The following is a 16,835-nucleotide window of genomic DNA, read 5'->3' on the forward strand; positions in this document are numbered from 1 at the left end:
GGAACCTGACACGGGCAGCTTGCATCGCTACTGCAGTCACCGTTGCTGTCACCGACGCTTGTCTCCTGCCTCACTGAGAATATGACCGTGGGGAGGCCTGCGGAAGCTTCCGACAGCGCTCGGAGCCTTCAGGTGAGGAGGAAACAGAAGGGGAGGAATCAGTTCTGCGCCCCGGAAAGGAATCCCTAAGAGAGGAAACTGTTTGATGTTGCCTTGGAGACAGGAGGCAGGAGCGTGTCTCCGAGGGGCGTGAGGACTATTATTTGGCAGCATTTGAACTACTGGCCTGAACCTCTGGAGCCTTATCAGTTCGTAGAACAGCCATAGCCCTCAGTTTTCGCTTATCCTTTCAACTGTTCTAGAACTAATAGTACGATTGTTATCTCAATTTGTGGAAGAGAAAACTATGACACAGAGATTAAGAAAATTGCCCTAAAATCCATGGAAACAGAAAGCAGAATGGTGGTTGCTTAGGGCAGGTGGGATGGGGTAGGGGTCGGTGGAGTTTGGGAGTTGAGAAGCAGGTGAGGGCGGAAGAGTTGGGGTGGGGGGGTTAGGGAAAATAGGGAGTGGCAGCTAAATGGTACGGGATTTTTTTGGGCATGATTAAAATGTTCTAAAATTGTGGTGATGGTTGCACAACTCTGAATATCCTAAAACCCATCTCACCCTTTAAATAAGTGAATTATATGAATTGCATGGTATGTGAATTATATCTCTGTTACTTTAAAAAGGAATTTTTCCTAAGATCACACACTCTTAAGTAGCAGTGAGGGCTAGAGCACATACATACCTTTGAATCCAGTTTTTCTTTCAGTATGAGAGCCGACCTTTAGAGAATCCAGTGAAAACATCACCAAGTGTCACCTGGAGGCCTACAGCAGCCTGCCCCCAACTGATTTCCAGTTGCAATCAGTCATCTTCTAGTCCCATCCTGACACCATGACACCACTATGCCTTTTTTTTTTTTTTTTTTTTTTTTTTAGGGAGAGAGACAGACAGACTGGAAGGGAGAGAGATAAGAAGCATCGAATCTTCGTTGTGGCACCTTAGTTGTTCACTGATTGCTTTCTCATATATGCCTTGACCTGGGGGCTCTAGCTGAGCCAGTGCCTGCTTGCTCAAGCCAGCAACCTTGGGCTCAGGCCAGTGACCTTCAAGCCAGCGACCATGGGGGTCATGTCTGTGATCCCCCTCTCAAGCTATAGACCTGCACGCAGGCTGGTAAGCCCCTGCTCAAGCGGGCCACCTAGGGGTTTCAAACCTGGGTCCTCTGCATCCCAGGCCAATACTCTTTATCTGCTATGCCACCACCTGGTCAGGCCACACCTGCCTTTCTAAGGATATCTCATGCTACAGTCCTCAGCCACACTGGCCCTCTTTCTACCTCTCCAAGAGTGAAATTTGTGCCTGACCAGGTGGTGGCGCAGTGGATAGAGCATCGGACTGGGATGCAGAAGGACCCAGGTTCGAGACCCCGAGGTCACCAGCTTGAGCGCGGGCTCATCTGGCTTGAGCAAAGAGCTCACCAGCTTAGACCCAAGGTCCCTGGCTCCAGCAGGGGGTTACTCGGTCTGCTGAAGGCCTATGGTCAAGGCACATGTGAGAAAGCAATCAATGAACAACTAAGAAGTCGCAACGTGCAACGAGAAACTGATGATTCTCATCTCTCTCCGTTCCTGTCTGTCTGTCCCTATCTCTGCCTCTGTAAAAAAAAAAAAAGAAAGAAAAAAAAAGAGTGAAATTTGTTTCTGTCTCCGGTCCCTGCCTCAAGGCCTTTGCTGTCCCTTGAACCCAAAAACAACCTATTCCAGATCTGAGCAATCTTAGCAAGGATGGCTCCTTCTTATCAGGTGTCAATCCAAAACTCCTCCAGAGTGGGAAAATAAAAATCAGCCCTGTCCAGGTGGCTCAATGGACAAAGTGACCTGGTGCACCAAGGTCACAAGTTCGATGCCAGGTCAGAACACCTTAGAGGAGCAATTAGCGAGTACACAACTAAATGGAACAACTAAATAGAATGCTTCTCCTCTCTCTCTCTCTCTTCTTTCCTCTCTATCAATGGGGAAAAAAAATTTTTTAAATCATCCCAGGACTGGGAAACAGATACAGACTGTAACAGATACAGACAGATAAGGCCAGCAGTAAAATCAGCAGAAAACAGTTTTTCATAAACGACCACTCCTTACTTGTAAAATGACTAACACCCCTTCTAAATGATTGTTTACTTATATATTACTGCCCCAGCCCTACTTTGTTCTTATCACCTTTTGAATAAAAATTTCTCCATCCTCCACTTAATAAACTATGTCCTCTTCATGACAGCATCCATTCAGAGTTGATCCCTTCTGCCCCTAACTTGCGTCAGAATTATTCAGGACAAGCTAACCCTATATAAAGCTCCTCTTTCACTCTTTACTGAAAGTTATCTCCCTCCCAAGTTCCCTATAATTTTCCATGGTTTACTGAAGCAAATTAATAAACCAAACTGATTATAGTACAAATATACACATGACCGTAATACATCTGTATCTCTATATAGATATATGTATATATAGTTTTTATCTGATGTGCTTCTATACTCCCATCATATAAGGAGAGCTTCCCATAGCCACTCCATCACTCTATAATCTCATAGTTTTAGGGCTTTCACTGAATTATCATCTTATATCATCTGTCTCCCTTCACTAAAATATAAGCTTCATGAGAGTAGGGACCTTGTCTTGTTCTCAGCCAATGCCTAGTGCATATTCTTCACCTAATATGTATTTTATGAGTGAATGGAGTATTTAAACCCGATTGGGTTTCCAACATTCTAAAACATTGCTCATTCAGTTAGACCACATTGTCTCTCCTGTTAATTATCCATTCCTAATGAAACAGTGTAAATCAGCTAGACTATGAGGAAAGTAGAGGTGGAGACAGAGGAGGCAGGAAAAGGAAGATTGACAACAGTTTCTCAAACCTAAGTAGGAAGCATCGACCTGGAAATGCTGAGGTTGCCGGTTCAAAACCCTGGGCTTACCTGGTCAAGGCACATATGGGAGTTGATGCTTCCTGCTCCTCCCCCCATCTCTCTCTGTCTCTCTCTCTATCCCTCTCTCTCTCCTCTCCAAAATGAATTAAAAAAAAGAATGTTAGATAAATTGAGCATATTTTAAAAGTTACTTGAAGATTTCCTTCAGAGCTATATATAATCCATATTGAAGAAAATAAAATAAAATTTAAAAAATAAAATAAAATAGCCTGACCTGTGGTGGCGCAGTGGATAAAGCCTCGACCTGGAAATGCTGAGGTCGCCGGTTCGAAACCCTGGGCTTGCCTGGTCAAGGCACATATGGGAGTTGATGCTTCCAGCTCCTCCCCCCATCTCTCTCTCCTCTCTCTCTCTCCTCTCTAAAATGAATAAATAAAATAAAATAAATTAAAATATATATATATTTAAAAAAATAAAATAAAATAAAACCCAAGTAAGGCAGGGCCCAAAGTGTGGCCAAGGTCATGGATAGGACTCCTGGTGTACAGGGGCAGAATGCATGGTGCAGTATAGATACTCTGTAAATGCTCGCTACACTGCATGAAGTAGGGACCCAAATTTAGCTCTTTGCTTCTCTTTCATGCCTTTGTCAACCGAAGGTCATTGCCACAATTCAACACCAACAATAGTCCCCAATTTTGGGTGTGGTACAGGAGAGGTATTATTCAGTAAAACAGCTCAAGTGTTGCAGCTCAGTTTGCAAACCTGGGAAAGGCAAGCCAGGGCATTCCACTGGCTTATAGAGAGGAGAGTGTCTGCCCCCTGGTCCCTAATTGATCTATTTGCATGCAAATAAGGAATCCAAATTCACACAGTTTGATTGGTCCAGACTCCATGTGTTCTATTGGTCAGTAATTATGCAAATGAGAATATAATTACACAGCTCCAATTGGATGGAGTAGGTCTTCAGGCCATTGGTTGAATTACAGTCCAAGGAGCTCTATTATAAGGGCCAGCTCAAACCACAGCAACACCATGAAGGAGGCTGGCAGCTCTGTCTGCAGCTTTCCCCTGACGTGCAGTGTGCATTAGGGACCTCTGTAACAATGGCTGCTACACTCTGTTTATGAATTTGAGCCCAATTAACCACATGGAGTCCTTCTTGGCAGGTATATTCTTTCTTAGTGTTGATACGTTCAACCAAGGACACCTCCATACCAATTTGTGAAATTTCTTTAGAGCAAGGAAAACACCTTATTTTTCTTTGTTCCTCGCCAGAGGTTTATTCAAAGTGAAATTAAGTTATATTTTAAAGAAATCTGAAATTATAGTTTGATCCCAATCTATTCTATTTTATTTTAGGTATCTCCCCCCAAAGCCCCCTCAGACACAGAGGCAGAAGAGGAGCTGTCTGAGGATGGGCTGGTCTTGCCTGGGGCTGGCAAACTCGATGAGCTCCTCAGCCTGGAGGAGGCAGGTTCTACTTCTCCTGACTCAACTAGAAGCTTTTACGAGACCCTGCAAGTACTAAGGCAGAAAGGCAGGTGGTGCCAGTTGGAGTCCCTTCATCAGTCTGAGCCAGACAGCGATGAGATCTTCTCTGAAGGTGAGGAGGACCTGGAGAATTTCTTTCAAGACAAAGGCAGGGGAAAGCCGCAGGTCCGGTACCCGCCGTCTCTGGGGTAAGGCACTGCAGCTCAACCGCTGCTTCACTGCACAGCTCTGGCCAAGTCAGGTTCTGCTTCCTCGGGAAAGCAAAGTCCACTTCTGCAAGTTAGCACTTCCCCAGGCTCCAGTGGAATCAGCTTTTGGATCCAAACATGTCTTCTGATTTCTACCTAAATCCCTCTGGGTAACCCTTAGTCACCTGAAGCACTGGAATTAATGAAACAAATGTCTTTCCCAAACACACGACCTCACTGAGAATGGCGACAAGGTACATTTACCTTGCCCAAGCCTGTTATGTGTGTGTATACTCTATCTCATTTAATACTTACTTTCTCCTCCCAGTAATCCTATAAGTAGGTATTATTTTTGCCATTGTACAGATGAGGAATTGGGGTTCCAAGAGAACCTGACTCAAGGTCACACAGCTGGTAATTGCTTGAAGCAAGATTTGAACCTGGCTCTATCTGACTGTAATGCCCTGCTCTACGCCACTGCACTATCCCCTGTGTGAAAACGTTAGAGTGCAAAGTGGTAATTCTTGGATCAGTTTTGAGAAGAGACTTCTTACCAAGGCTGCTAGGTGGTCGGAGGAAAGGAGGGAGGACTGGTTGACGAAGGCAGAGGTTTGGAGCCCTGTGGGCTGGGATGTTATGCTGAGAAGCTAATTGCAACCTTCTGGGAGGGAGGAGGAGGGAGGAGCAGGGAGGAAGAGCTGGGAGGAGCCAGGCCTCCTGGCTACCCTGTCTTCCACGCACAAGGCAGCTGCTTTCTCCCCCCAGGTGTGGCTCCACAAGGCGCTGCAGTTCCCTGAGCAGCCTGCCCTCCAACGTTCCCAAGGTTCAGACCCAGCCACCTGCAGCTTCCAGGCCTCCTTCCCAGCATAGAAGCATCAGCTCCTGGGCATCATCCATCACTGTCCCTCAGCCATTCCGGATGACAGTGCGTGAGGCCCGGAAAAAGGCCCAGTGGCTGGCCTCGCCTGCCTCCTTCGAGCACAAGAGACAGCAGGCCCAGCGGCAGGGCCAGGAGGAGGCCGAGTGCCACCGGCAGTTCCGGGCACAGCCTGTGCCTGCGCATGTCTACCTGCCCCTCTACCAGGAAATCATGGAGCGTGATGAGGCCCGAAGGCAGGCAGGGATCCAGAAGAGGAAGGAACTGCTCCTCTCTTCTTTAAAACCCTTTAGCTTCCTGGAGAAACAGGAGCAACGAAAGGAAGCTGCTCAACAGAGGGAACTGGCTGCCACTGCTAAGGCCAAGGTCTCCAAGCAAAAAGCTACCAGGAGGATCCCCAAGTCCATTCTGGAGCCAGCTCTTGGGGAAAAACTCCAGGGTAAAGACATCTTTGCCACCTTCTGCCTGCAGGTGCTGTGGGACTTAATTAAGCTCAGGGGTCAGCCTGGCTTGGAGGTGAGCTGTTCAGATGGACCCACTAGAGGCCATGCTCAGTGCAGGCCATGGAGCAGGGTTCGGTCTGTCTATACAAGGGGAGCCCTGTAAGGAGCAAGGAACAAGGAGAGGCCCTAGAGCGTCCCCAAGCTTTGTCCTGTTGACCTCGCTCAGTGAGTGGAGGCAGATACCTCTGTGGCAGCTGAGGTGACAGCAGAGAACCAGTGAGACATCCAAGCCCCAGCACAGACCACCACCACCCAGCCAGTGTCCCCTGAGGGAAGCCACACCCCTCCCTCATCCTAGCGAGGTACACATCAAAAAACTAGCTTTGCCTGACCTGTGGTGGTGTAGTGGATAAAGCATTGACCTGGAACACTGAGGTTGCAGGTTCAAAACCCTCACTTGCCTGGTCAAGGCACATATGGAAGTTGATGCTTCCTGCTCCTCCCCTCCTCTCTCTCTCTCTCCTCTCTTAAAGAATAAATAAATAAAATCTAAAAAACAATATTAAAAAATTAAAAAAAAAACACAAAAAACCTAGCTTAAGAGACTCAGACTTTCTCTGCTCATTCAGTAACATGTGGCATGCCCCAGGCCCTATTCTAGGTGGAATACACAGACACAGAGGTTGTAGACAGGGGAAGGAGACAGATAATCACAACTGAGGTGTGTCATTTGCAAGGATTACAGGAGGAAGCCTGGGGGTCCTGTGGAACGTATAACAGAGGGACCTAACTTAGAGGGTGGTGAGGGGAGGGAACAGGTAGGGTTCCCAGCGAGCACAGAGGCTGACCCTGAAGGATAAACTGTGTTAATCTGATGGAGAAGTGAAGAGGGAGGAAGAGTGGATCAGGCAGAGATTAGCATAGAGAAAGCTGAGCACATTCAGGAGATGAAAGGGTAAAGGGTAGAGAGAAGAGGGAGAGTGGGGAGGGGAAAGGCAGGCACAGGCCAGACTTGGGGCCTTGGAGGCCACAGGAGAAAGTTTGGATCTCACCCAAGGGCACTGGGGAGCCGCTGGAAGGTTTTTGTTTGTTTGTTTGTTTGTATTTTTCTGAAGCTGGAAACGGGGAGAGACAGTCAGACAGACTCCCGCATGCACCCGACGGGGATCCACCCGGCACACCCACCAGGGGCGATGCTCTGCCCCTCCAGGGTGTCGCTCTGCCGCGCCCAGAGCCACTCTAGCGCCTGGGGCAGAGGCCAAGGAGCCATCCCCAGCGCCCGGGCCATCTTTGCTCCAATGGAGCCTTGGCTGCGGGAGGGGAAGAGAGACAGAGAGGAAGGGGGGGGGGGGTGTGGAGAAGCAAATGGGCGCTTCTCCTATGTGCCCTGGCTGGGAATCGAACCCCGGTCCCCCCGCACACCAGGCCAATGCTCTACCGCTGTGCCAACCAGCCAGGGCCCGCTGGAAGGTTTTAAGTGAGGTGGCTCATGATCAGATACACAGTTCAGAAAGATCACTCTGATTGCTGTGGAGATAATTATGGGGGTGGGGAGATAAGACTGAAGGGATGTTAATCCAGCAGGAGGCTACTTCAACAATTTAGTTGAGAAATTACAAAATTAGTAGCAGGGACGATGAAAAGAGACTGGACTGGAGGCAAGTTAAAGAGGAAGAGACAGTGGAACATGTGACTGATGAGATGAGGCAGGGAGGAGTCCAGAATGACTTGGCAACGGGCTTGGGCAGTCCGGTGGAGGGGTGCCTTTCTCTGAGATGTGGAGCTGGGAGAGGGCCCGGTGACTGGCCCATTCCTCCTGCTTCATCTCTGAAGGAGCCACAGAAAGTACTCAATGTGAGTGGTAGCTGATTCTGCAACCTGATCAGCACCAGGCAGTGGTGTCCTTGTCAACATTTATTAACAAGCTCTGCAGAAAAGAAAAAAAAAAAAAAAAAAGAAAGCTGATTTGCAGTTTGCTATTTTCCATGGTATAAATATGCCTATCCTGGCCAATTTCAAGCTTCCCAGATGATTTCAGCTAGCTCACAAAATATCTGAAAAGTTAACAGTTGACTCCAGCACATTGTTGCTTAGTGTTAAAAAGGAGGAACATTCTTGGGTCCTTTCTCTCCCATCACCACCCTGATTTTCCTCCACAGAAACTGAGCTCTTCAGGAAAATTCGCATCCAGATGAGAGCCCAGGACATGCTCCAGATGGCCTCCGCCCCCATCACCCTGTCCAGGCGCAGGGCTGACCCACGGCTCCGCACTGCCACCCGAACCCAGGAGGAAAAGCTTGCGTTTCTGCAGACTGACTTTGGATTCCAGCCTCAGGTGAACCCCACCGTCCCGGACTACGAGGGCCTTTACAAGGCCTTCCAGAGAAGAGCTGCCCAGAGAAGGGACGCCCGAGAGGTAACTCGCAACAAGCCCTTCTTACTGAGAACCGCCAGCCTGTGTCGCACTCAGCGGCCCTGTGATGCTGTCGCCATCACCGAAGGGAGGAAGGTGAGAGCCCAGGCAGTTGTGGGAGGGTCAAGGACCTACCTGCAGCCTGAAATCTAAGGAGAGCCACATCTTATTAGAGGGCACTTCTCCATCTTAATTTGTTTTAAACACCGATTCACCTGTAAGCAGATCCGAAGATCCACAATTCCTATAAATTTAAGACAAGTACTGTGGTACCTTGAGATACGAACAGACCAACATACAAATTTTTTTTTAAGATATGAGCTGTGACTCGGTCTGTATTTTTGTTCAAGATCAGAGCGAAATTCCGAGATACAAGTCGTGATTCGGGAAGCTGCCACTAATTGGCGCGTTGGCGCACGGGTCCAGTATCGGCAGTTTGATATACAAGTGGACTGACTTAGAGCTCAGTTACAGACGAATTAAATTCATATTTGAAGGTACCACTGTACTTTTCCTCCCTCTTGCTAGAAAAATTGCAGAAGTAAGTTCTAGCGGGTCTGGAAGGTAGGAAGCTGGGATCAGTTGTTGTATCCCCAGAGACCACTTCCAAAGAAAGAACTCTTCTCATTTGATTAAAAACTTCAGGATTGAGATCCAAGTCTATCCCAGTTACTAAACGTGGTATCTCATGACCCTTTGCTTAATCCCAGGAAAAAAGATTCCTAATTTGACTAGCCCTGCACCAAAATTGATTCTAGTTAAGATAGAAACTAATCATACATGCTGTCCCACCAATATGAGCCTTCGTTTGCTCTAGGACTCTCCACAGCTACCCACCACACCCCGGTCAAGGAGCCGTTCTCTGAGTGGCCTTGCTTCCCTCTCTGCCAACACCCTCCCTGTGCACATCACAGATGCCACCAGGAAGAGGGAGTCTGCAGTCAGGTACGTGCTCGGGCTGCAGAAGACTCCTAATGCTCTGATCGTCGCCCACGTGATGGAAGCCGCCCTGCTGCTGGGCCTCTTCTCCCGTTATCAGAAAGACCTAAGAGGGTGGAAGGGAATTCTCTGATCAGAACGGGAATGCATGTGGTCCTACACACTTAGTGCTAGAAAACACATTTTCATGGGGGCTTACTCTGTGCCAGGCATGATGTTAAGGCTGAAGATACTCAAAGGACCCTCTAGTTTAATACTTAGTCTGAGATACAGTGAGTAGCGCAGTGATGGGGGAATACGGCCCCAGGGGCCGTGGGGCCCCAGGGAGCCTGAGGCAGGGGTCACTTATAACACGTCAAAGGAGAAGCCTGAAGAAAGAGTAATAAGCCAAAGCCTGGAAAGAAAGACGGTTCCAGACAGACAGAACAACATGGGTATAGGCCCACGGGTGAGAGGAAGAAAGCCATTAGGAACCGGAATTCCGAGAAGCATGAGGACAGGTGGCTGACCCCGCTACAGAGATGAGGCATCCATTGCATGCACATATTTGAGAGTCTGAGATTCATCTTGGGAACTATCAGATGTCAGCTGAGAGTCTGGTGCCTCCTTTTTTTTAACTCTCACTGTCCTTACTCTGTCATGGTGTTGGTCTCATCGAGCTAGCAAGAGCTCCTCCACTTGGCCTCTGAGCTGAAGCGAGCAGAGGACTGGCATCTCAGTGCTTTCCAGTGGGGCTCACAGGGGCGTGCACAGAACAGACTTGGCCCTATAAGACCCCCAATGGGTTGTAGAAATATATTTAGAGTCCAAGGGATGTTCTTTTCCCCTCAAATCCTTATAGCTACTAAACAAGGCTAAATGCCTCAATATCCCGAGGTCTCAGTAAGATGGATGTCATGAACCAGAGGCTGTCCACCTATGAAGGATGCCTGCAGCTGCTCCTAGCAATAGGGAATTTGACATATTAGCAGATTAAACTTTAATGTTCTCCTTCCTAATCTGCCTGAGTGTAAACATCCAAATGCAAGTCTTGACTTTTTTCTTTTGGAAGAGAACTCTCCACAGCACCTTGTAGAATCTACACAAATACACAAACTAAGTGCTAAAAGTTGGCCCCAAATTTTGCACTGAGAGAGATCCATTTCTCGTTCTCTGTAGGAATGCAGATTTATATTCCCAAAGGACTGAGCCCAGGCACCTTCTAGCCCACTGTTTATATCAGTTTATACACCAAGGGCAGAGGCTTGGGAGTCAGATATCCTTGTTCTAACCTTGGCTTTTCCACTGGCACACTGCATAGCTTTGAGCAAGTGGCTGACCCTGAGGCTACATCTCCTTGCCTACAAAAAGGGTGCTCATAGTTCTTAGTTCACAGAGCAGTTGTGAGGATTACACAGGATAATGGCTATAAAGCACTTGTGGGCTGTCTGAACTGGCTCAGGGTAGGTGACTCAGCAAATGGTAGCTATTAGTCCTTTGTTTCAGGATAGGCAACAAGCCTGAATGTTTGGCTGTTTAGGTGAGGATATTTTAACTCATGTGTTTTTCAGTTCAGTGAACTTCTCCTGGGTACAATATCACTGTATCCAGAGTTCTGGGAAGGCATCATGTGCCCATGCATTTAATGCCACAATCTTAGTCCTTCTGACCTGCCAGGGAGGTAAATTACCCACCTCACTTAGAGAAAACACCAACTTTCCAGAGAGGTTACTAAGATTGCTTTTAAATATACGCAAGTTGGTCATCTGTATTCCTTTTATTTTTTTTTTCTTTTGCCTCTTCCCTTTAGAAATTCACTTGAAAAAAAGGACAAAGCAGATGAGAGCGCTCAGTGGTTGGAGATGCATAAAAGGAAGTGTCAAGCAATGTCTAAATCTGTGACCTTGCGAGCAAAAGCCATGGATCCCCATAAAAGTCTGGTGGAGGTATTCAAAGCAAAGCTGAAAGAAAACAGGTCCGTGTCCTCAATGTGTCAACGGTTGATTGGCTTGGGACCCAAGAGATCATTGGCCTTGAAAATGGCAAAATGGAGTTATTAGGGTAGGCTCCTCTAATTGCGCAGTCAGGAATTCACAGTGTCCATGGGGCTTACTCTGCTAACCTGGAATGAAGGGTATTCTGGATTGGTAAAAGGCAAATTTTAAAATTCTGGTTAATTCCAGGAATAATGACCATAAAAGAGCAAAAGAGTATAAGAAGGAATTGGAGGAAATGAAAAAGAGAATACAAACAAGGCCCTACCTCTTCGAACAAGTTACCAAGGTAAAACTGAACCATCATTCATTTTATTTGTCTTGGATGAAAGGGCTCTAAGAGATTATGAATTTAGTATTTGAGTCTGAAACATTTCATTGAGGCTCAGTAAGATTCTAAATTGGGCCCATTTTATTACTCCCATCTTTCCCCCAAATAAGTAGTGTAATAGTGAATGCTGCTTGGGCTAATTTCATCCATGACTGGATTCCAAAGGCATCTATAATGGGATATTTCACTTCTAGAGTTTTCTTTTTATTTTCTTTTTTACTTTTTTTTATTAGAGTTTTCACTATAGTCTAGCTTTCAGTCTGAATCAGAATGGGGGTTAGATCTCAGACACACAGCCGTCTGTTAGCAAGCACATTTTTAACTTCTAATGTGACTGACTCAGTCTTTTCCATCTGGAGCCACTGCTGAGAAGACATCTCTCCTGCAGTGCTGGTGCCAGGCAGCCCCCAGCCTCTGGATCTGGGACACACTTCTAGGTCTCAAGGGTTGGGATGCTCACAAGCACCCCATAAGGCTCCTCTTTCCAGATTAAGTGACTTTCAGGCTGAAGAATCTTTTTTTTTTTTGGCAGAGACAGAGTCAGAGAAAGGGACAGACAGGGACAGACAGACAGGAAGGGAGAGAGATGAGAAACAGCAATTCTTCATTGTGGCTTCATAGTTGTTCATTGATTGCTTTCTCATATGTGCCTTGACCGCGGGCCTTCAGCAGACCGAGTAACCCCTTGCTCGAGCCAGTGACCTTGGGTCCAAGCTGGTGAGTCTTACTCAAACCAGATGAGCCTGCGCTCAAGCTGGCGAACTCGGGGTCTTGAAGCTGCGTCTTCCGCATCCCAGTCTGATGCTATATCCACTGCGCCACCGCCTGGTCAGGCTGAAGAATCTTTTAACATGTTCTCTAGACTTTTAAGGAAGTTGGACTAATTGGTATCTCCCTAAGGAAGCTCTAGCTACCCGAAGAGCCTTAGACAGGCCATCTCAGGCAGCTTTGGGCTATATCAGATACTGAGGATCACTGTCCTCTCCAGAGTTTCAGGCAAAAGTTGGGGTTCCCTTATTCCCTGGTTCCAAATGCCGGGCATTTTCTCCACCTCAGGCCAGTATGTTATCTAGGCATGTCCTGGGTTCACTCCTTCCCACCACATACCCATCCCACACTGGACTGTCTCAATTTACTTAGCAACTTGCATTGTTCAAAATCTCTCATGCTGACCTTCCTCTTCATGAAAATTTTAAAAAAAATTTTATTGATTTTAGAGAGAGGAAATAGGAACATCCATCTATTCCTGTATGTGCCCTGACCAGGGGTTGAACTGACAATCTCTGCATTTTGGGATGATGCTCTAACCACTTGAGCTATCCAGGCAGGGCTCTCTTCATAATTTTTTCAAGCAAACTCATGCTCATATCTCAACAGATCTTTCACCACTCTAGGAAAAACACAAAGTGCTTAATATGATTTTGATCTCAAAAACTTTAAAAAAAAATCCAAAATGAAAATAACCCTTTGTGGTCCACATGCATACCACCTATCCTGTTAAGAGTGCTACTCATGTAGCCTGACCAGGTGATGGCGCAGTGGATAGAGCGTCAGACTGGGATGCAGAGTCCCCAGGTTCAAAACCCCAAGGTCGCTAGCTTGAGCAAGGGCTCACCAGCTTGAGCACAGGGTCACTGGCTTGAGCGTGGGATCATAGACATGACCCCATAGTCGCTGGCTTGAGCAAGGGGTCACTTGCTTTGCTGTAGCCCACCCTCCGCCCCCGTATCACGGCACATATGAGAAAGCAATCAATAAACAACTGAGGAGCTGCAAAGAAATGATGCTTCTCATTTCTCTCCCTTCCTGTCTGTCCCTCTGTCACAAAATAAAAAAAAAGTGTTACTCATGTAGTTTATAGTTTAGTGTCCCTGATGATGGTTTGGTTGTTTTTGAATCTTCAGTTTTCAGTCTGTCATTTTCTTCCAGCTCTCACTTAACTTGGTCTTTCAAAAATCAAAGTCTGGCCTGACCAGGCGGTGGCGCAGTGGATAGAGCATCGGACTGGGATGCAGAGGACCCAGGTTCGAGACCCTGAGGTCGCCAGCTTGAGCGCGGGCTCATCTGGTTTGAGCAAAAAGCTCACCAGCTTGGACCCAAGCTCACTGGCTCCAGCAAAGGGTTACTCGGTTTGCTGAAGGCCTGCGGTCAAGGCACATATGAGAAAGCAATCAATGAACTAAGGTGTTGCAACGCGCAATGAAAAACTAATGATTGATGCTTCTCATCTCTCTCCGTTCCTGTCTGTCTGTCCCTGTCTATCCCTCTCTCTGACTCTCTGTCTCTGTAAAAAAAAAAAAAAAATCAAAGTCTGTGCTTCTCAAAGGTGTGGCTCCCTAATCAATAGCTGGCATTTCCTGGGACTGTCAGAAATACAGGATGGCAGGCTCCTTCTGAGACCTACCAAATAAGAATCTATATACTTTTGTGTGTGGGTGAAAGAGTGATAGAGAGGGACAGATAGAGACAGACAGACATGAGGGGAAGAGATAAGAAGCATCAACTCATAGTTGTAACGCTTTCTCATATGTGCCTTGACCGGGGGCTCCAGCAGACCCAGTAACCCCTTGTTCAAGCCAGCGACCTTGGGCTCAAGCCAGCGAACATAGGGTCATATCTTTGATCCCACACTCAAGCCAGCGACTCTGTGCTCAAGACTCGGGGCTTCAAACCTGGGTCCTCAGCATCTCAGTCCGACTTTCTATTCATTGCACCACCACCTGGTCAGGCAAGCGTCTCCATTTTAACAAAATCTTTAGGTAGTTCCTATGCCCTGTGAGGCTTAAAAACAAAGCTCTAGGTCATTTCTATGCAAATCTCTGCCCTCTGATGGGGGTAGTGGTGGTGGTGAGCAGTACTGTAAGGATATGGGTTAAACTAGTACTTTAGAATTACCAAGTAATTCGTAAGACAGCAACAGCAATGTCCATCTCACAGGACCTTGCCAGGAAAGAAGCAGCACAACGGTATCAAGACACCCTGAAGCAGGCTGGACTGGATGAAGCCTTTGTGAGGAACAAGGGTCAGGGCACCAGGGCTATGCAGCGGAAAGAGCAGTCAGAAGTCCACGATTACCCCAGGTAACCCAAGATGCTCTCATCCTGCTATAATCCCTAGTGATGCCCTGGGAGGGACCTTTGGAACAGCCACTCCTATTTTGAGGCCTATACTTAGAGAATACTATCCAGAGATCTCCAAATCACACATTGGAATCGGGAGAGAAGTGCCATTGTGAATAAACCATTGTACACTGTCTAGATTCCTAAAACTTGAAACATCATTTTCCCATTCCAGTTCCATTGCCAGCAGTCAAAAGTATTTCCACTCCATTTTTGAAAAATCATCTGTATGTTTACCTCCCATAAAATGATAAAAATGCTTTTCTAGCACTCTTTAAAAGTAACTCATTAGTACCACCTCCTCCACTGAGATCATGTTGTCTATGGGAGAAAAGCATAGTATCTCCAATATTCTCAATTTTGTTTTTTTAAGTCCTAATGGCCCCTCCCCCTAATTCTTATCCCTGTTTGTCACCTAGAAATTTCCTTTTACACCCCTTATAAAATAATGAAAGTGCTGAGACCATCCTTCAGCTTTAGATAATGCTTTAATTAAAAATATTTTTTCATGTTTTGATTTATTCTGCAGCACCCATGATACAGCAAAACTCGGCATCAGAGAGCCACAGCAGGATTTAGAAGGATCTCCAGGACAGCCGACAAGCCCCAAGAAAGAACCGGAGGAGCTGTTTTTTGGATTGCTAGATAATCTCCAATCACTTGCTTAATCAGTACACTTAAAATGACTGCTTTTCAATAAATATTAAGCAGCTAACATGGGGTTAAATCAAGGTAGGCAGAAACATGGTTTTAAATCATGGCTGTTCTTGGAGAACGGGGAAAAGTCGCAGATAACAGGGAATGGTTCAAGTAAAAGAAGTGGAGAAGCTCCAAGTCGGGAACCTGAGCCAAGTGAGGGGCTCTTCGTGCCTCACACTTAAACATTAGCTACAGAAAAAGGGCACAAACCCAACTGCCTGCCAGGACTAGTCAGAAAACAAATGGGTCAAATGGGCGGGCTATAAGACAGCAGGAGAGACTGGAGTCTCTGTTAGAAGACAGCCCAAAATTGCCAGATCAACTGCATTTTCACCAGAGGCCAGAAACCTGCGTGGTGGCAACTATTTAAAAAGTGCTTGCAAATATTGTATGGAAAAAATAAAACACCCGGGGGAGGGAGGTCAAGTTTGCAGCTTCTACAAGGTTTCAACCTCAGCTCTATGGACATTTTGGGCCAGATGAGTCTTTGCTGGGTGTGGGGAGAGGGAGCTGTCCTTACACTGTAGGATGTGTAGCAGTATTCCTGGCCTCTACTCACCAGGTGCCATGAACAACTCCCCAGCTGTGACAACCAAACATGTTTCTAGACATTGCCAAATGTCCCCAGGGGAGTGGGGTACAAAAGGTCCCCAATGGAGAAGCACTGCTCTAGTATAAAAGTCAGCCTACAGGAAAAGAAAAACTGACATTTCAAGAACTGTCACGAACTCAATCTTCATAGCACAGGATAATTATACATGTCATTAACAAATTAAGAACTATAATTACTTTATTTAAAAGTTCTTTCCTAGGCCCTGGCCGGTTGGCTCAGCGGTAGAGCGTCGGCCTAGCGTGCGGAGGACCTGGGTTTGATTCCCGGCCAGGGCACATAGGAGAAGCGCCCATTTGCTTCTCCACCCCTCCGCCACGCCTTCCTCTCTGTCTCTCTCTTCCCCTCCCGCAGCCAAGGCTCCATTGGAGCAAAGATGGCCCGGGCGCTGGGGATGGCTCTGTGGCCTCTGCCCCAGGCGCTAGAGTGGCTCTGGTCGCAACATGGCAACGCCCAGGATGGGCAGAGCATCGCCCCCCTGGTGGGCGTGCCGGGTGGATCCCGGTCGGGCGCATGTGGGAGTCTGTCTGACTGTCTCTCCGTTTCCAGCTTCAGAAAAAGGCAAAAAAAAAAAAAAAAAAAAAAAAAAAGTTCTTTCCTGTTACCTATGTAGAATGTTACCTGTGAGCATGTGTGTACGTGTGTCAGCATGAGGTTCATTCTAAATAAATTTAAAACTCTTCTGACAGCCATGATTTTCTACTAGTAAGTGATCTTTGGAACACTTTTCTTCTCATCAATTATAATTAGATATTCTCTCAGTAGCTATAGA

The 16,835-nt window shown here is 46.8% G+C and overlaps 1 protein-coding gene across 1 annotated transcript; it reads left to right on the forward strand.

The window, feature by feature from the left end:
- The first annotated feature begins 29 nt into the window (after positions 1 to 29).
- Positions 30 to 16,584, forward strand: FAM161B (FAM161 centrosomal protein B). The gene is made up of 9 exons (XM_066276152.1): positions 30 to 132; positions 4,340 to 4,659; positions 5,425 to 5,975; positions 8,139 to 8,488; positions 9,210 to 9,337; positions 11,121 to 11,285; positions 11,494 to 11,593; positions 14,573 to 14,715; positions 15,284 to 16,584. Exons 1-9 carry the CDS (start codon positions 82 to 84, stop codon positions 15,420 to 15,422), a joined length of 1,947 nt encoding a protein of 648 aa, XP_066132249.1. The 5' UTR covers positions 30 to 81; the 3' UTR covers positions 15,423 to 16,584.
- Positions 16,585 to 16,835: the final 251 nt, after the last annotated feature.

This window comes from Saccopteryx bilineata, chromosome 4 (assembly GCF_036850765.1).
Source record: "Saccopteryx bilineata isolate mSacBil1 chromosome 4, mSacBil1_pri_phased_curated, whole genome shotgun sequence".
Taxonomy (NCBI): Eukaryota; Metazoa; Chordata; class Mammalia; order Chiroptera; family Emballonuridae; genus Saccopteryx; species Saccopteryx bilineata.